The sequence below is a fragment of the Podarcis bocagei genome (genome assembly GCF_964188305.1).
Source record: "Podarcis bocagei genome assembly, chromosome: 13".
In the NCBI taxonomy this organism is placed as follows: Eukaryota; Metazoa; Chordata; class Lepidosauria; order Squamata; family Lacertidae; genus Podarcis; species Podarcis bocagei.
This window is the reverse complement of record NC_138138.1, coordinates 32309578-32323141: the sequence shown is the minus strand read 5'-3', so window position 1 is coordinate 32323141 and position 13564 is coordinate 32309578. Positions and strand designations below refer to the sequence as shown.

General features: G+C 41.1%; 2 protein-coding genes across 2 annotated transcripts; both read left to right on the top strand.

The window, feature by feature from the left end:
• Positions 1 to 1299: 1299 nt before the first annotated feature.
• On the top strand, positions 1300 to 2238 carry LOC308570541 (olfactory receptor 14I1-like; the record flags this gene model as incomplete). Its single annotated transcript, XM_081165447.1, has 1 exon — positions 1300 to 2238. One exon carries the CDS (start codon positions 1300 to 1302, stop codon positions 2236 to 2238), a length of 939 nt encoding a protein of 312 aa, XP_081021573.1.
• A 3456-nt stretch (positions 2239 to 5694) lies between these two features.
• LOC308570524 (olfactory receptor 14I1-like) lies at positions 5695 to 6645 on the top strand (the record flags this gene model as incomplete). Its single annotated transcript, XM_081165428.1, has 1 exon — positions 5695 to 6645. One exon carries the CDS (start codon positions 5695 to 5697, stop codon positions 6643 to 6645), a length of 951 nt encoding a protein of 316 aa, XP_081021554.1.
• Between the last annotated feature and the right edge of the window lie 6919 nt (positions 6646 to 13564).

Below are 13564 nucleotides of genomic sequence, written 5' to 3'. Positions count from 1 at the left end.
ATGGTGTTCTTGAAGCTACCAGCATGAGTTTGATCAAACTGCGGGAAGCAGTGGAGGACAGAAGTGCCTGGCGTGCTCTGGTCCATGGGGTCACGAAGAGTCGGACACGACTAAACGACTAAACAACAACAACAACAACCTGAAGAAAGATGGCTGCCTACATTGATATCTGTATCTATAACTCTTTGTTATGACATGTGGTCCCTGGAAGCACTTTATATGACTTTTTCACCCACATGACAGTCCCATTACTAGCTGCTTTGAACATTTAAAAAGTAGTAAGGCAAACTTTGCACCAGCTTTTAAATACATAAATGCTTAGATACGCAAAACAAATTCATCTCCATATCTCTGTTGCAATCCACACATGGGACCCAGAGGGACAAAATGTTTAATCTCACTCCAAAATGTAGAGTGAACCAAAATTCTCTGCCATTGCCAATTCAGGCAAAACGTGCATGTAATATTTATTTGATTACATTTCTGACAAAATCAGAAGAAGCAATAATGAGGGTGAAAATTATTGTTATGAAAGTTATTGTTTGGACACTTGGGAGCAATTTGTCAAAGTACCAAAGTGCACATCCAATTAACCTCCTTTCTACATGAGCATCTTTAAATAGCCAGTTTACAAAGGAGCTGCTACACAATATTCAGTCAAATCTGAAAAGCAGATGAAAGACTCTCAGATGACCCAAGGGATGCATGACCAGTCATAACCTAAAGCAGCTACCCCCCAAAAATGCCATTTACCCACATTGAGAGCCAACTGCTCTTAAAGGGGATAGGTAAGTTTTATTTTAATTTTAAAAAATGTAAATTTAATACTATCTACAGTTTTAAAAGTCTGACATTTCCCTCCTCTTTATTCATTGGCACACCACCTACATTTCTCTCTTACACAACAACATTCCCTTTGAAATTTCCCATTCACTTAAGTCAGTGTCATTAAAGTGTAATAATACAAGCAGTATGCATTAACTGGGGGGCGGGGGCAGCAGTATGTCTGTGGGAAACATCAAGTCAAGACTTCCAAGATGTGGAAGTAACATGTAAGCATCTTTGTACACTTAACTGAGAAATCTGACCAAAAGAAAAATAATGAAATTGCAAGCAATTGGGGAAAAAGTGGTCAGACAGCCTGTCATCATATGTCTTCATTTCATATTTCAGCAAAGAAATATCAGCTTCATTTGATTATTACACAGAAGGAGTCCAGCTTAAATTAAAGTGTTTACTCAATATTTCTTTCTATCTTATTCTGGTACAGATAATATGTGAATATACCCAGTGAAAAAAATGCACAATCTTACCTCCATGTCAACATTTCTGCTGCTGGGATTCTCAGACATTCGAGAACTGCAGATCTTGCACTTCTTTGTGTTCCTAGCATTGTACATTATAGCAATCATAGGGAATCTCCTCATTGTTGTTGCAATTGTCCTTGATCACCACCTTCACACACCCATGTACTTCTTTCTACTGAATTTGGCTATGCTGGACATTGGAACACTTTCCGTCATGGTACCCAAATCAATAGTTCTTTCCCTTCTAAACAGCAGGTTTATTTCTTATTTTGGATGTGTTGCTCAAGTTTTCTTTTTTATGTTATTTGGAACATCAGATTTTGCTCTCCTAACTATAATGGCACATGATCGCTATGTTGCTATCTGCAACCCATTACAATATGAGTCAATAATGCACAAAGCAGCCTGTATTCGTATGGTAGTGATTGTGTGGACTATTTGTGTTTTATATGCTGCGTTACATACTGGGAGCACCTTTGCAAATACCTTCTGTTCTAATGCTGTTAATCAGTTCTTCTGTGAAATCCCACCACTACTGAAGCTCTCCTGCTCTAACTTCTACCTGGTTGAAGTTGGGCTTCTTGTGCTAAGCTCTGGTATAGCACTAGGTTGTTTTGTTTTCATAATCTTAACATATATGCAGATCTTTTCTACAGTGTTAAAAATCCCCTCTGTTCATGGAAAGAAAAAAGCCCTCTCCACTTGCCTTCCTCACCTCACTGTTGTCTCTGTGTTTCTTATAAGTGGGGTGTTTGCCTATGCAAGGCCTCCTAGTGATTCTTCTTCCGATCTGGATATAGTTGTGTCTGTGATGTACACCATAATCCCTCCCACATTGAATCCATTCATCTACAGCATGAGAAACAAAGAAATCAAGACTGCTTTGTGGAAACTCTTACATTTTGGGAAATCTTCTAAAGTTTTCTCCTGAGTTGTTCTGTGAAAATGGGATTTTGTGGTCTTCGGTATGAGAATGGTTTCCTTTAAATAAAGTGCCACACACATTTCAGTAACCAGCAAACATTACTTCTATCACAAATATTACCCTCTGCCTCCTCTAGCCTACATTGAATTTCTTTCATCCATCATTTTTCATATTCATAGTTTGGCTACAGTCAACCTAATATCAGCTGAGTTATAATCTACGCAGAAATCAACATGGCATTCTAATATTGTGTGGACTTTATTGACTAGGTTCCTTTTCCAAACACTGGTGTAGGCCTCATCCCTTGCTACTACCAATAACAATGGGTGGGAATTTCACCTCAACTCTCATTTTAAACTGAATCTATCAAATTCACACTTTCAATATATGAACTTAACCACAAATTCAGTTCTCTGAATTTTCCAATGAAGTTTGCCAATGTTTTAGAAAAATCCATATATTCAGGGAATTGAATTTATGGTTAGAAAAATGTGCAACTGAGATAGGACCTTTCTCTGGGACCAAAGAGAGAATGTTTTTGGACAATGTCAAGGACTTTAAAAAGACTGGAACTTATTGCTAGTTTGTTTAGAGAAATGTGTTACTTTGCATTTTGTAACATTTTATCTTGTAACTAGTTTAAAACATTTTTGCAGTAAAACTTTTTGGAATTCATTCTTGTGGTGGAGCTTATTCACTTCTATGGTGCACAAGATCCAGAGCAGGGAATTCCACTCTAATATGTCTTACAAGAGGTGCTGAGGAAACGGGAAGGCACATTCCTTTCTGTAAGTGCTTTGACTTGGGAAGCCTCACACAGATCCCATGTCAACTTGGGGAAATCCAGAATCCACCCTTCTGCCTCCCTCAAGGCACCCTGCTTTGGCTCAGGATGAATTTGGTATTTGTCTGAATTCACTGCACACATCCTTAATATTAAGTAATCCATGCTCTTTTACAAGACAAATATCACATAAATTGCAGGTCTCCAGCAGGATGGAGGACCCAGAGTGCTTCTACATAATACAGTGGGGTTTTCTTATTTCTTGGACAATAGCACAATTGGAGGTTACCAGAGTCTGAGTGACGGTAGCCAAGCTATCCCTGTCCATTAAAGACAATAGTTGTGCACCAGCTGAAGCTTGGCATAAGCACTTCAAGCCACTGACACCTGATCTCAAGTGATTACGAACCTGCTCCTTTAAGGGGAGTGGAACACTATACAGGACAGATTATTTTTCCATCTCCCAAACTCAGGAACCATACACCCAGAACAACTCCATCTTGCCTTGATTTCATTTCATTGTCTGGGCCCACATTAAGACTCCGGACACCAGTCAAGTACTTTACAAGCCTCTCCTGGTACTGATGGAAAAGAGAGAGAGAGAGCGTTGTGTGTCATCACTACATATTCTCTGGGGACTATTCACGGTGGGCCAGGAACTGGCAATACCTGTTTTGCTTCAATAACCCCCATATCAATGCAGCCTTAGTTCCCTTAACCCACCTCCAATCATAATAGTACAATGTGGGGTTGGGGGTGTTGCGGGGAGAGACAGATCCAGCCATCCCAGCCAGAACCACCCCATCTCTAACTGGCAAATTTATGACATCATCTCTGAGAGAAGTTTTTCATCTTAATTTAATAGCATCATATTGTTTAAAAATATCAGCACATCCTCCGTTGAATTTTTGGCATTAATGAGATCAGTTAGAATCTCAAGATCTTTCCCAATGTTCCTCTGAAGTGCCAGATCTATGACAATCTGTTTGATTGAAGGGGCACACGGGACAACCTGCTGGACCTACTGCACAGGAATGTACTTAATTACAGGCACATAAGGGGAAAGATGTACTATCATTGTAAGTGGGGGCTCACTTCAGAAGACTGAATCTTCCATCACCTTTGGTCACAACAAGATTCCTCAGGTATGTGCATGTGTACTATTCCTGGATGTACGTCTGGGTAGTTTCCATGGCAATGGGACTTAGGGAATTGGTTGTGAGGAGGTCTACTAGCGAGATATTTGGGATTCATTTCTGTGGGATGCTCCTTTGCAAACTCATTCCCTGGAGGGAAGACACTTGCATGGGAATGCCTTGTATCGCACAGGAATGAACCCTCCTCCTCTTATTCTCAGTGTGCCCATATTAGTTATTTGTTTATGTTTGTGACACAGATTAAGTAATAACTGAGGTGAGGGAGTACTGTTTCTGATAAGTTGTTTTGGACTCATGGGAGCAATTTGCCAAAATGCCAGAGTAGATATACAATTAACTTCCTTCCTACACAGAGAGCTCGAAAAATCAGTTTGGATATAAAACTGCTAGGCAATATTCTGGAAAGGGCTTGTGCAGCAGCTTAATGAAATACTTCATTTACCCACACTGAAAACCAACTGCTTTTAAAGGAGCAAGGTAAGTTTTATTTTTTAAAAAAACAACTGTGAATCTAACACTACCCATGATGAAAAAAACGACTATTTTTTCTTTCTTCTCATCAATCCCTTTCTCTCAGCCTACAACCCTCTCTGACTGCTACTCTTACACGACATTTCTCCCTTAGAATTTTTTTCTCACAGTGAAGTGAATGAATTGAAAGTATAATAAAAAAACATGTTGCATTAACTGGGACATTAATATATCTGTGGAAAACACCAGGATTAGAATTCTAAGATGTGGAAGTAACACACGAGTACACCTGACCAAGAAACATGCCAAACAGAAAAAAAGAAAGGTAAGAAGTCACCTCCCATTACATTCAGTCCTCCAGCTGTATACTGCTCACAGGAGTAGACACTCTTGTAATCAATTATTTTGGGGACTTAGTTGACTGAAGACATTTTATTGGATCAGTTTTTTCTACTGTACAGTGGTACCTCTGGTTACGTACTTACTTCGTTCCGGAGGTCCGTTCTTAACCTGAAACTGTTCTTAACCTGAAGACCACTTTAGCTAATGGGGCCTCCCGCTGCTGCCACATTGCTGGCGCCACACGATTTCTGTTCTCATCCTAAAGCAAAGTTCTTAACCTGAGGTACTATTTCTGGGTTAGCGGAGTCTGTAACCTGAAGCATATGTAACCCGAGGTACCACTGTATTTGGGCACACAAATCCAGATTAGGCTACAATTGCAACCCAGTCAACCAGGGTTGATCCAAACATTTTGATGACTGAGGTGAAAGCTGAGTTGTCCCCATCCCCATTAACCACTTAGACTGGGGATGGGAAAGCATCTTACAACAAATGTGAAGGTGGAAAGGGAAAATGAAAAGACAGTAGTACTCTCGTGACAATACCAAGGGAACAAAGAGCCCATAATAACATTTGCCTATCTGGTATATGTGACTGCTAGATTAAAGGAATCTTGGTTAAATTAAATTCATAAATCAACATTTGTATATTAACAGTTATTTCCTTCTTATTTGCACAGCAAGCATCTGAACAAGTCCTGTGAGCATAATGCACAATCTTACCTCCATGTCTGCATTTCTCCTGCTAGGATTCTCGGACATTCGAGAACTGCAGATCTTACACTTCTTTGTGTTCCTAGCCTTGTACTTGATGGCAATAATAGGAAATCTTCTCATTGTCATTGCATTTGTCCTTGATCACCACCTTCACACACCCATGTACTTCTTTCTGATGAATTTAGCCATGATGGACGTTGGAACAATTTCAGTCATCGTACCCAAATCAATGGCTATTTCCCTCCTAAACAGCAGGTCAATTTCTTACTCCGGATGTGTTGCTCAAGTTTTCTTTTATTTCTTATTTGGGACGTCAGATTTTTTCCTCTTAACTATAATGGCACATGACCGCAATGTTGCTATTTGCAACCCACTCCACTATGAGACAATTATGCACAAAGGAGCCTGTATTCAGATGGTGGCCACTCTGTGGATTACGAGCCTTCTTTTTGCCATGTTACATACAGGTAGCATCTTTGCAAACACTTTCTGTTCTAATGCTGTCAATCAGTTCTTCTGTGAAGTCCCAACATTACTGAAGCTCTCCTGTTCTGATTTCTACTTAGTTGAAGTTGGATTCCTGGTGCTGAGCTGGAGTGTGGGACTAGGTTGTTTCATATTCATTATCATAACATACATTCAGATTTTTTCTACAGTGCTCAGAATCCCTTCAGTTCATGGTCAGAAAAAAGCCCTCTCCACTTGCCTTCCCCACCTCACTGTTGTCTCTGTGGTTCTCTTCAGTGGAGTCTTTGCCTATGCAAGGCCTCCCAGTAATGCTTCTTCTTATACAGATATCTCTTTTGCTGTGGTCTATACCATCATTCCTCCCACACTGAATCCATTCATCTACAGTATGAGAAACAAGGAAATCAAGGCTGCTTTGTGGAAACTCTTAGATCTTGGACATTCCTTTAAAACATTTTTCAGAGTTATTATTTAAAAATAAGTTTGCATGCTTTTATGTGTGTGGATGCACTTTTTAACACAAGTGCTATACACATTTCACTTTTCAGCAAACATTTTTATAAATGAATTTCTCTCTGTCCTCCTTCAGTGTCACTTGTTGCTTTCCTGTGCATCTTGAGAATTTTGACTACATAAAACCTATAATTAGTCAATCCTGATTTCTAATGCAGAAATAGGATCTTTCCCCCATTATTTTTTACTCATTTCTTTTCCTTTTTTAGAAAAATAATATTTCAATGACTTATTGATTAGCGTCATTTCTGTACCACTGAAAATGATCCTGGTAAAGCTTTTCTGGGTAAAGCTTGGACTGGGTGTCCATCAATATGCAGATGATACCCAGCTCTACCTCTCTTTCAAATCAGAACCAGTGAAGGCGGTGAAGGTCCTGTGTGAGTGCCTGGAGGCGGTTGGAGGATGGATGGCGGCTAATGGATTGAGGTTGAATCCTGACAAGACAGAAGTACTGTTTTGGGGGGACAGGGGGTGGGTGGGTGTGGGGGACTCCCTGGTCCTGAATGGGGTAACTGTGCCCCTGAAGGACCAGGTGCGCAGCCTGGGAGTCATTTTGGACTCACAGCTGTCCATGGAGGCACAGGTCAATTCTGTATCCAGGGCAGCTGTCTACCAACTCCACCTGGTACGCAGGCTAAGACCCTACCTGCCCGCGGACTGTCTCGCCAGAGTGGTGCATGCTCTAGTTATCTCCTGCTTGGACTACTGCAATGCGCTCTACATGGGGCTACCTTTGAAGGTGACCCGGAAACTACAACTAATCCAGAATGCTGCAGCTAAACGGGTGACTGGGAGTGGCTGCCAGGACCACATAACACCGGTTCTGAGAGATCTGCATTGGCTCCCAGTATGTTTCCGAGCACAGTTCAAAGTGCTAGTGTTGACCTTTAAAGTCCTAAACAGCCTCGGTCCTGTATACCTGAAGGAGCGTCTCCACCCCCATAATTCTGCCCGGATGCTGAGGTCCAGCGCTGAGGGCCTTCTGGCAGTTCCCTCATTGCGAGAAGCAAAGCTACAGGGAACCAGGCAGAGGGCCTTCTCGGTAGTGGCGCCTGCCCTGTGGAACGCCCTCCCATCAGATGTAAAAGCGATAAACAACTTCCTGCCATTCAGAAGACATCTTAAGGCAGCCCTCTTCAGGGAAGTTTTTAATGTGTGGTATTTTTTGTTTCTGTGGAAGCTGCCCAGAGTGGCTGGGGAAACCCAGACAGATGGGCGGGGTACAAATAATAAATTATTATTATTATATTATTATTATTCTTTCTCATAGTGCCTTAATTCAGCATTATGAAGTCTCATAGCTCACCTGCAAATGCCAGCCAAGTTCACCAGCCACGCACACCTCCCACAAAATTAATTTGGAGGACTGTTGCATGACTTACCCCTGCTCTTTAAATTCAGTGTAGCAGATCTTTCAACTAGGCTGTTGAACTGAGAATGGTGAAGGTATAATGAGCAGGAGGAGAAGGAATGAATTTGAGTACAAGTAAACCTGATATGTAAATGGTGCCAGACCCATCTTCTCAGAGGGAACATGATTGTGGAAAAGAAGAGGAAGATCATGTTGACTAGAATGATTCCTTATCACTTGGTTTTTATTCCTGGGTATGAATAGAATAAAAAGTTGGCCTCCATGGTGGCAGGGCCAATTTTTACGGTAGCCCAAACTTTAGGTCTTTATGTGTATATGTGTTTATCTCAGATTTTAATCTTTAAACTGTTGTTGTACAATTTTTTAAATGTATATTTTATTCTTGTGAAAGCTGTCCCAGTTGTGCTTTTTGAGCTGGTCTTTGACCGTAATAAATTATGATGTTGATGTCCCCAAACAAAAATGAGTATATTGCCAGAATTTACATCCTTAACAATTAAAATAGTTCTAATCTGGCCTTCATCACAAATATTCCAGACATAGATGTTATTCGTACAATGCAATTCCACCATATTTGGAGGGGACAAATTTGCCACACCCCTCCTCCCTTGGAAGAAGAGGAGAGGTGGTATCTGTGGCTATATGATGGCGTCCGGCACATTCTGCAGCGCCACACTGCTCTCCTGTGCGTAACTCACTGTCAGCGTCCTTCAGCAGAGTCTCCGCAGCGGTAGAAACTGTTGCAATGTGTGGGTAATAAATCACACTGTACGCAGGCTTGTTGCTTATCTCCAACAGTCTTTAATCGTGTAGCAAAACATCTTAAATCATCCCGGCGAAATAGCACACATCTTTCGCCTCTCGGTCAAACCGAAAGAAGAATCACACACAGAGAAACCACTCCCGTATGTGAACATAACCACGCCTCAGAATGTGAGACGTCACTCAGAACTGTTTAACCCTGTAAGTTCTGATTCTCTTCACAGTGTTTCCCTAGGGGGGAATGTTATGGCCTGATGGGCAATTTTGCCCAATGGAGAGAGGTGGTGACAGCCTATTTCAGCTTGCTCTGTCCTGCACTCTTACCTCTTCTTTATTCAGCACCTACCCCCCCCCGCTCTTTTGCAGTCTGGGTCTACAAGTTAGTCATCAGTTTTCCAAGGGCTGAGTAGGAAATATTTGCGGAAACCTTAATTGACTGGGGTCCTCTATTTTTTGGCAACTCTATACTGTTGGGTGTTGTTTGTTGGAGTGGTGTTCCTTCAGTATGGAAAATTGGCATGTGGTCCAGGCAGGTGATGAAATTTCGGAAGGAATGGAACACTTACAGTACCTAAGACAGTGTTGCTTGGTTGTGGGCATCCCTTAGTCACTGCTGTCAGGTTTAGCCTGTGGGTGCTGGTAGGATGCTCTTTGACCTAACAGAAACATTGGGATGAACGTTGGCCAATGAGGCCATGGTGTGCCTGTTAGGCTCTTACACCCAAGGTCCACCCAGAAGGGAGTGAGGATCTTAGGAAACCTTGCTGCGTGTACACAGTGTGTGTCTGCTATCTTGCTTTGTGTTCTTGTTATTAATCAACACCTGTCTGGACTTGATTTGATTTGGTTACATTAGTTGAATCTGACTAGTTAATTGGTTTTTGCAGATCCTCAAGTTGTTATATTTCATAAATAGAGTCGTACCTTGGATCTCGTACACCTTGTGACTCAAACATTTTGGCTCCCGAACCCGGCAGACCCAGAAGTGAGTGTTCCAGTTTGTGAATGTTCTTTGGAAGCTGGATGTCCGGCATGGCTTCCATGGCTTCCGATTGAGTGCAGGAAGCTCCTGCAGCCAACTGGAAGCTACACCTTGGTTGTCGAACTTTTTTGGAAGTTGAAAAGACTTCCGGAATGGATTTTGTTTGACAACCAAAGTACAAAGTACAACCTATTTATTCACATTTGGTTGTGTTGATTCTTCTTCCTGGTATGTTGGCAAATACAATACAATACAATAGCATTTTGAAATGTAATTTACATCCTGAGAGGCAGCAAATGATCTTTGATACTGATAACAGACAGATGCACTTTAACCCTTTAAAATGCCAGAACAAACAAAAGAATTTAGTGCAACCTATGAGGGTTATCTTGAAGAGCTGGGGCATCTCTCTCTCTCTCTCTCTCTCTCTCTCTCTCTCTCTAACTATCTATATATTTGTTTTGTTTTGTTTTAATTTTCTTTATTAATTTAAATTCATCATTAATACACATATACAACTATCTATATATTTGTAGTGTAGTGCATGCAGAATGCAGCTGTGCTGAGGGAAACACTAGGCAAAAGGACTTAACCAAAAATCTTAAGGGACAAGCAGGATGCTATGGAAGGTAGCATTTTAAAGGTAAACTCCACTGCCAGCCACTTTTAAATGGAGTAACATTACTCCACCTGGTTGAACCAGTTAGAATATTCAAGGGCAGAAGACTGAAATGTTATAGCCATCTTCAAATATTCAAAGAGCTGTCACATGGAAGATGGCACAAGCTTGTTTTTCACTGCTCCAAAGGGTAGGACCTGAACCAATGGATTCAAATTACAAGAAAGGAGATTCTGATTGAACATTAGGAAGAACTTTCTGATGATAAGAGCTGTTGAACAATGGAACCGACTACCTCAGAAGGTGGTGGACTATTATTCATTGGAGGCTTTTCAATAGAGGTTGGATGGCTCCCTGTCAGGGATTATTTACTTGTTATTCCTGCATTGTAACGAGTTGGGCTATATGGCCATTGAGGTCCCTTCCAACTGTTCAATTCTAGGTATAATTCAATGCAACAATTCAAGCAAGAGGTAACCAGAACATGGATTGCTGTGAAAGACTATCTCTATACATAAATGGCAAGAGCTGAGTAATCAGTCAAAGCTGGCAGAATACATTCCATGTCACCAAGTGACAATGGTGGATCAAAGATCTCCTTCAAAGTTGTGCAGTTGGCCCTTTCGATGGGGGGTATTGGACTGTAAAAAAATGGTTGAACCTCATGGTTTGAAGCTTCATAATGATGATGAAGATGGTTTTACTGTACTTTTATCAGTGAGGTCAGGAAAAGCTGTGTGTGGTGGACATTCCTTTGGTCAGCCCCCTGAAGACTCAGTAGCCAATCACAGCAAGGTGAAGTGCTTGTTAGGATATTTCCGTTCCACCTTAAAAAGGGGACAGGCTGTTGTGAGTTACAGCCTATGTATTTCCTATTCACAGGATGTTTCTGTTTTGTATATGCTTTCGTTTTCTCTCTGTGCCTGGACATCGAAGCAGGCAGTCATTTTTTCTCTTTGTTCTGACCAACGCTGAATAAAGTTGTAAATAATGCTCTCCTGAGTGCATCTTTCGCTGCACGAACTCTGCTGATAGAGCGTGCATCAGTCCTTGGAATGTGGAAAGCTATTTCCGAGGCTTTTGTCGCTAATTGATTGATACTGCGTTTCTACGGGAGGTCGATGGATCGTCCGGAGACAGCGTGGGGTCATGATGGCTTTTGTCTCCCTGGCAGTATCCCAACAGTGCTAGCCAATCAGGAGGGAGTGGAAAAGTAAAAGGTAAAACCTGACAGTTAAAGTGTTAGATAGGGCTTGGATGGGAGAATAGCTGAGCAGCTAGAGGTTTGCTACGCAGGGCAAACCAGATTATTTTATAAAACAATTATAACATATTATATCATAAAGGGGGGCTAGATGTGTTTTACTAGCATGGTGGGACAAAGAGCCATTCTAGGATGAATCAGATGATTTAGGAACACTGTTAAAGTCATAAGTAAAAGTCTTAAACACTTCTGTAAAAAAAAGAATTTGACCAAAATCAAGCTTGTACTTTACCAAAGTAACCATCAAGCTGTAACGCTCATTGGGTGTGTATAAATAAAATACCAGTTTTGTTTAAAACATGTCTAATTTAATTTATTCCCACTTTAAGGGATAAGTGGTCACAGATCGTGAGTGAATGCCTGGAACCCCATGGGCTCCTGCCACCGCTCAGCAAAGAGAGAGGGAGGCTGTGGAAGGAAAGTTACTAGGGGAAATCGAAAGGATGTTTCAATTGGTGGGAATCTTACAAGAACAGAGCTTGGCCATGAATAAACAACTTGAGACTATGACCTTGGGAACAGGCAACTCTGCTCTTAGTATTGAGGACCTCAATGAGAAAGAATCCACAGCTGAATGGGAAACAATACCTACAGAGCTGGAAGAGACTAAACAACAAGAAAAAGAAGAAGTAATCCTGGGAAGCAACAACCAAAAGCTGACATCTGCGGAACACAAGCAAGGAAATGCTGGGAACATATCTACTACAACTCTGCGAAAGACACAGAAGAAGAAGGAGGAGGTCCCGGGACAAAATGGAATACAGAAAACTAAAATAAAGAAATACGATTGGGGCCTCCGTTTGGACTTTGATTGTGAAGAGATAGGCTTTGTGGAAATTCTCCAGCAGTTACTTTTGAACCCCTTTGTGGGAAGAGGATACACTTTGATGGTGAAAGAGCTTTTCCCAGACCTGACGACTGACATAAAGGACTACCAACAGGACAGGCGGAGAGGGACTGAAAGGGATTTGAAAGCCTCGGACGTGAGGAACCCAGGCTGAGAATCTCGAATCTGGATCTTTATTGGGAAGGGACAAAAACCGGGGTTGGGAGGGAGGGAAGAAGAGACTCTTAAAAACTCTTAAGACTTCTAGGTTTGGTTAATATGACTCTTAATTAAGATAAAATGAAAATCGATGGAAGAGAACTTAAGTCCAACTTAGGAAAAGTAATTTTTATTATAAAAAAGGTAATAAGATGAATAAGATTGTTGAGAGGAGAAATACCAACTTGCTGATATAACCTTGAAACTGGGATGCACGAGGGGAGGTGGGGGGAAGTCAGGGAACAAGTTTATGAAACGGGGATTTGCTGATTTTATACATGTTTTTGTCTTTTGTCTTTTCTTTGTGTATGTTTTGTCTCTATAAAACCAGAAAACCAAATAAAAATTTTATAAAAAAAAAAGAGAGAGGGAGGCACCCAACTTTTGTAACAGTATGTTTTATCTGTATGGTGGACAATTTACCAGGCAATCCAATAAACTTTTTTAAAAAAACATGGAAAGAAAGAAGGCAGTCCTCAGGCATCTTCCAAGTACCAATGTGGAACCCATGTATGGATTGATTCATAGATATGCAGACAAATCCTCTTTTGATGTTCCAATGTGCACATAGGTCTGCCAGGGCCAAGATGGAAAACCTCTCTGTATACGCAGTGTTATCTGTAATCCTCTATAAGACAGTGAGCATATATTAGTTGCTTACATTTGTGACAGAAACAGAGGAAACAATAATTGGGGAGTTCTGGTTCTGATCAACTGTTTTGGACTCATGGGAGCAATTTGCCACAATGCCAAAGCACATATCCAATTAAGCTCCTTCTAACACACACACCTTTTAAAAACCGGTTTATAAATACACCTGTTATACAATATTCT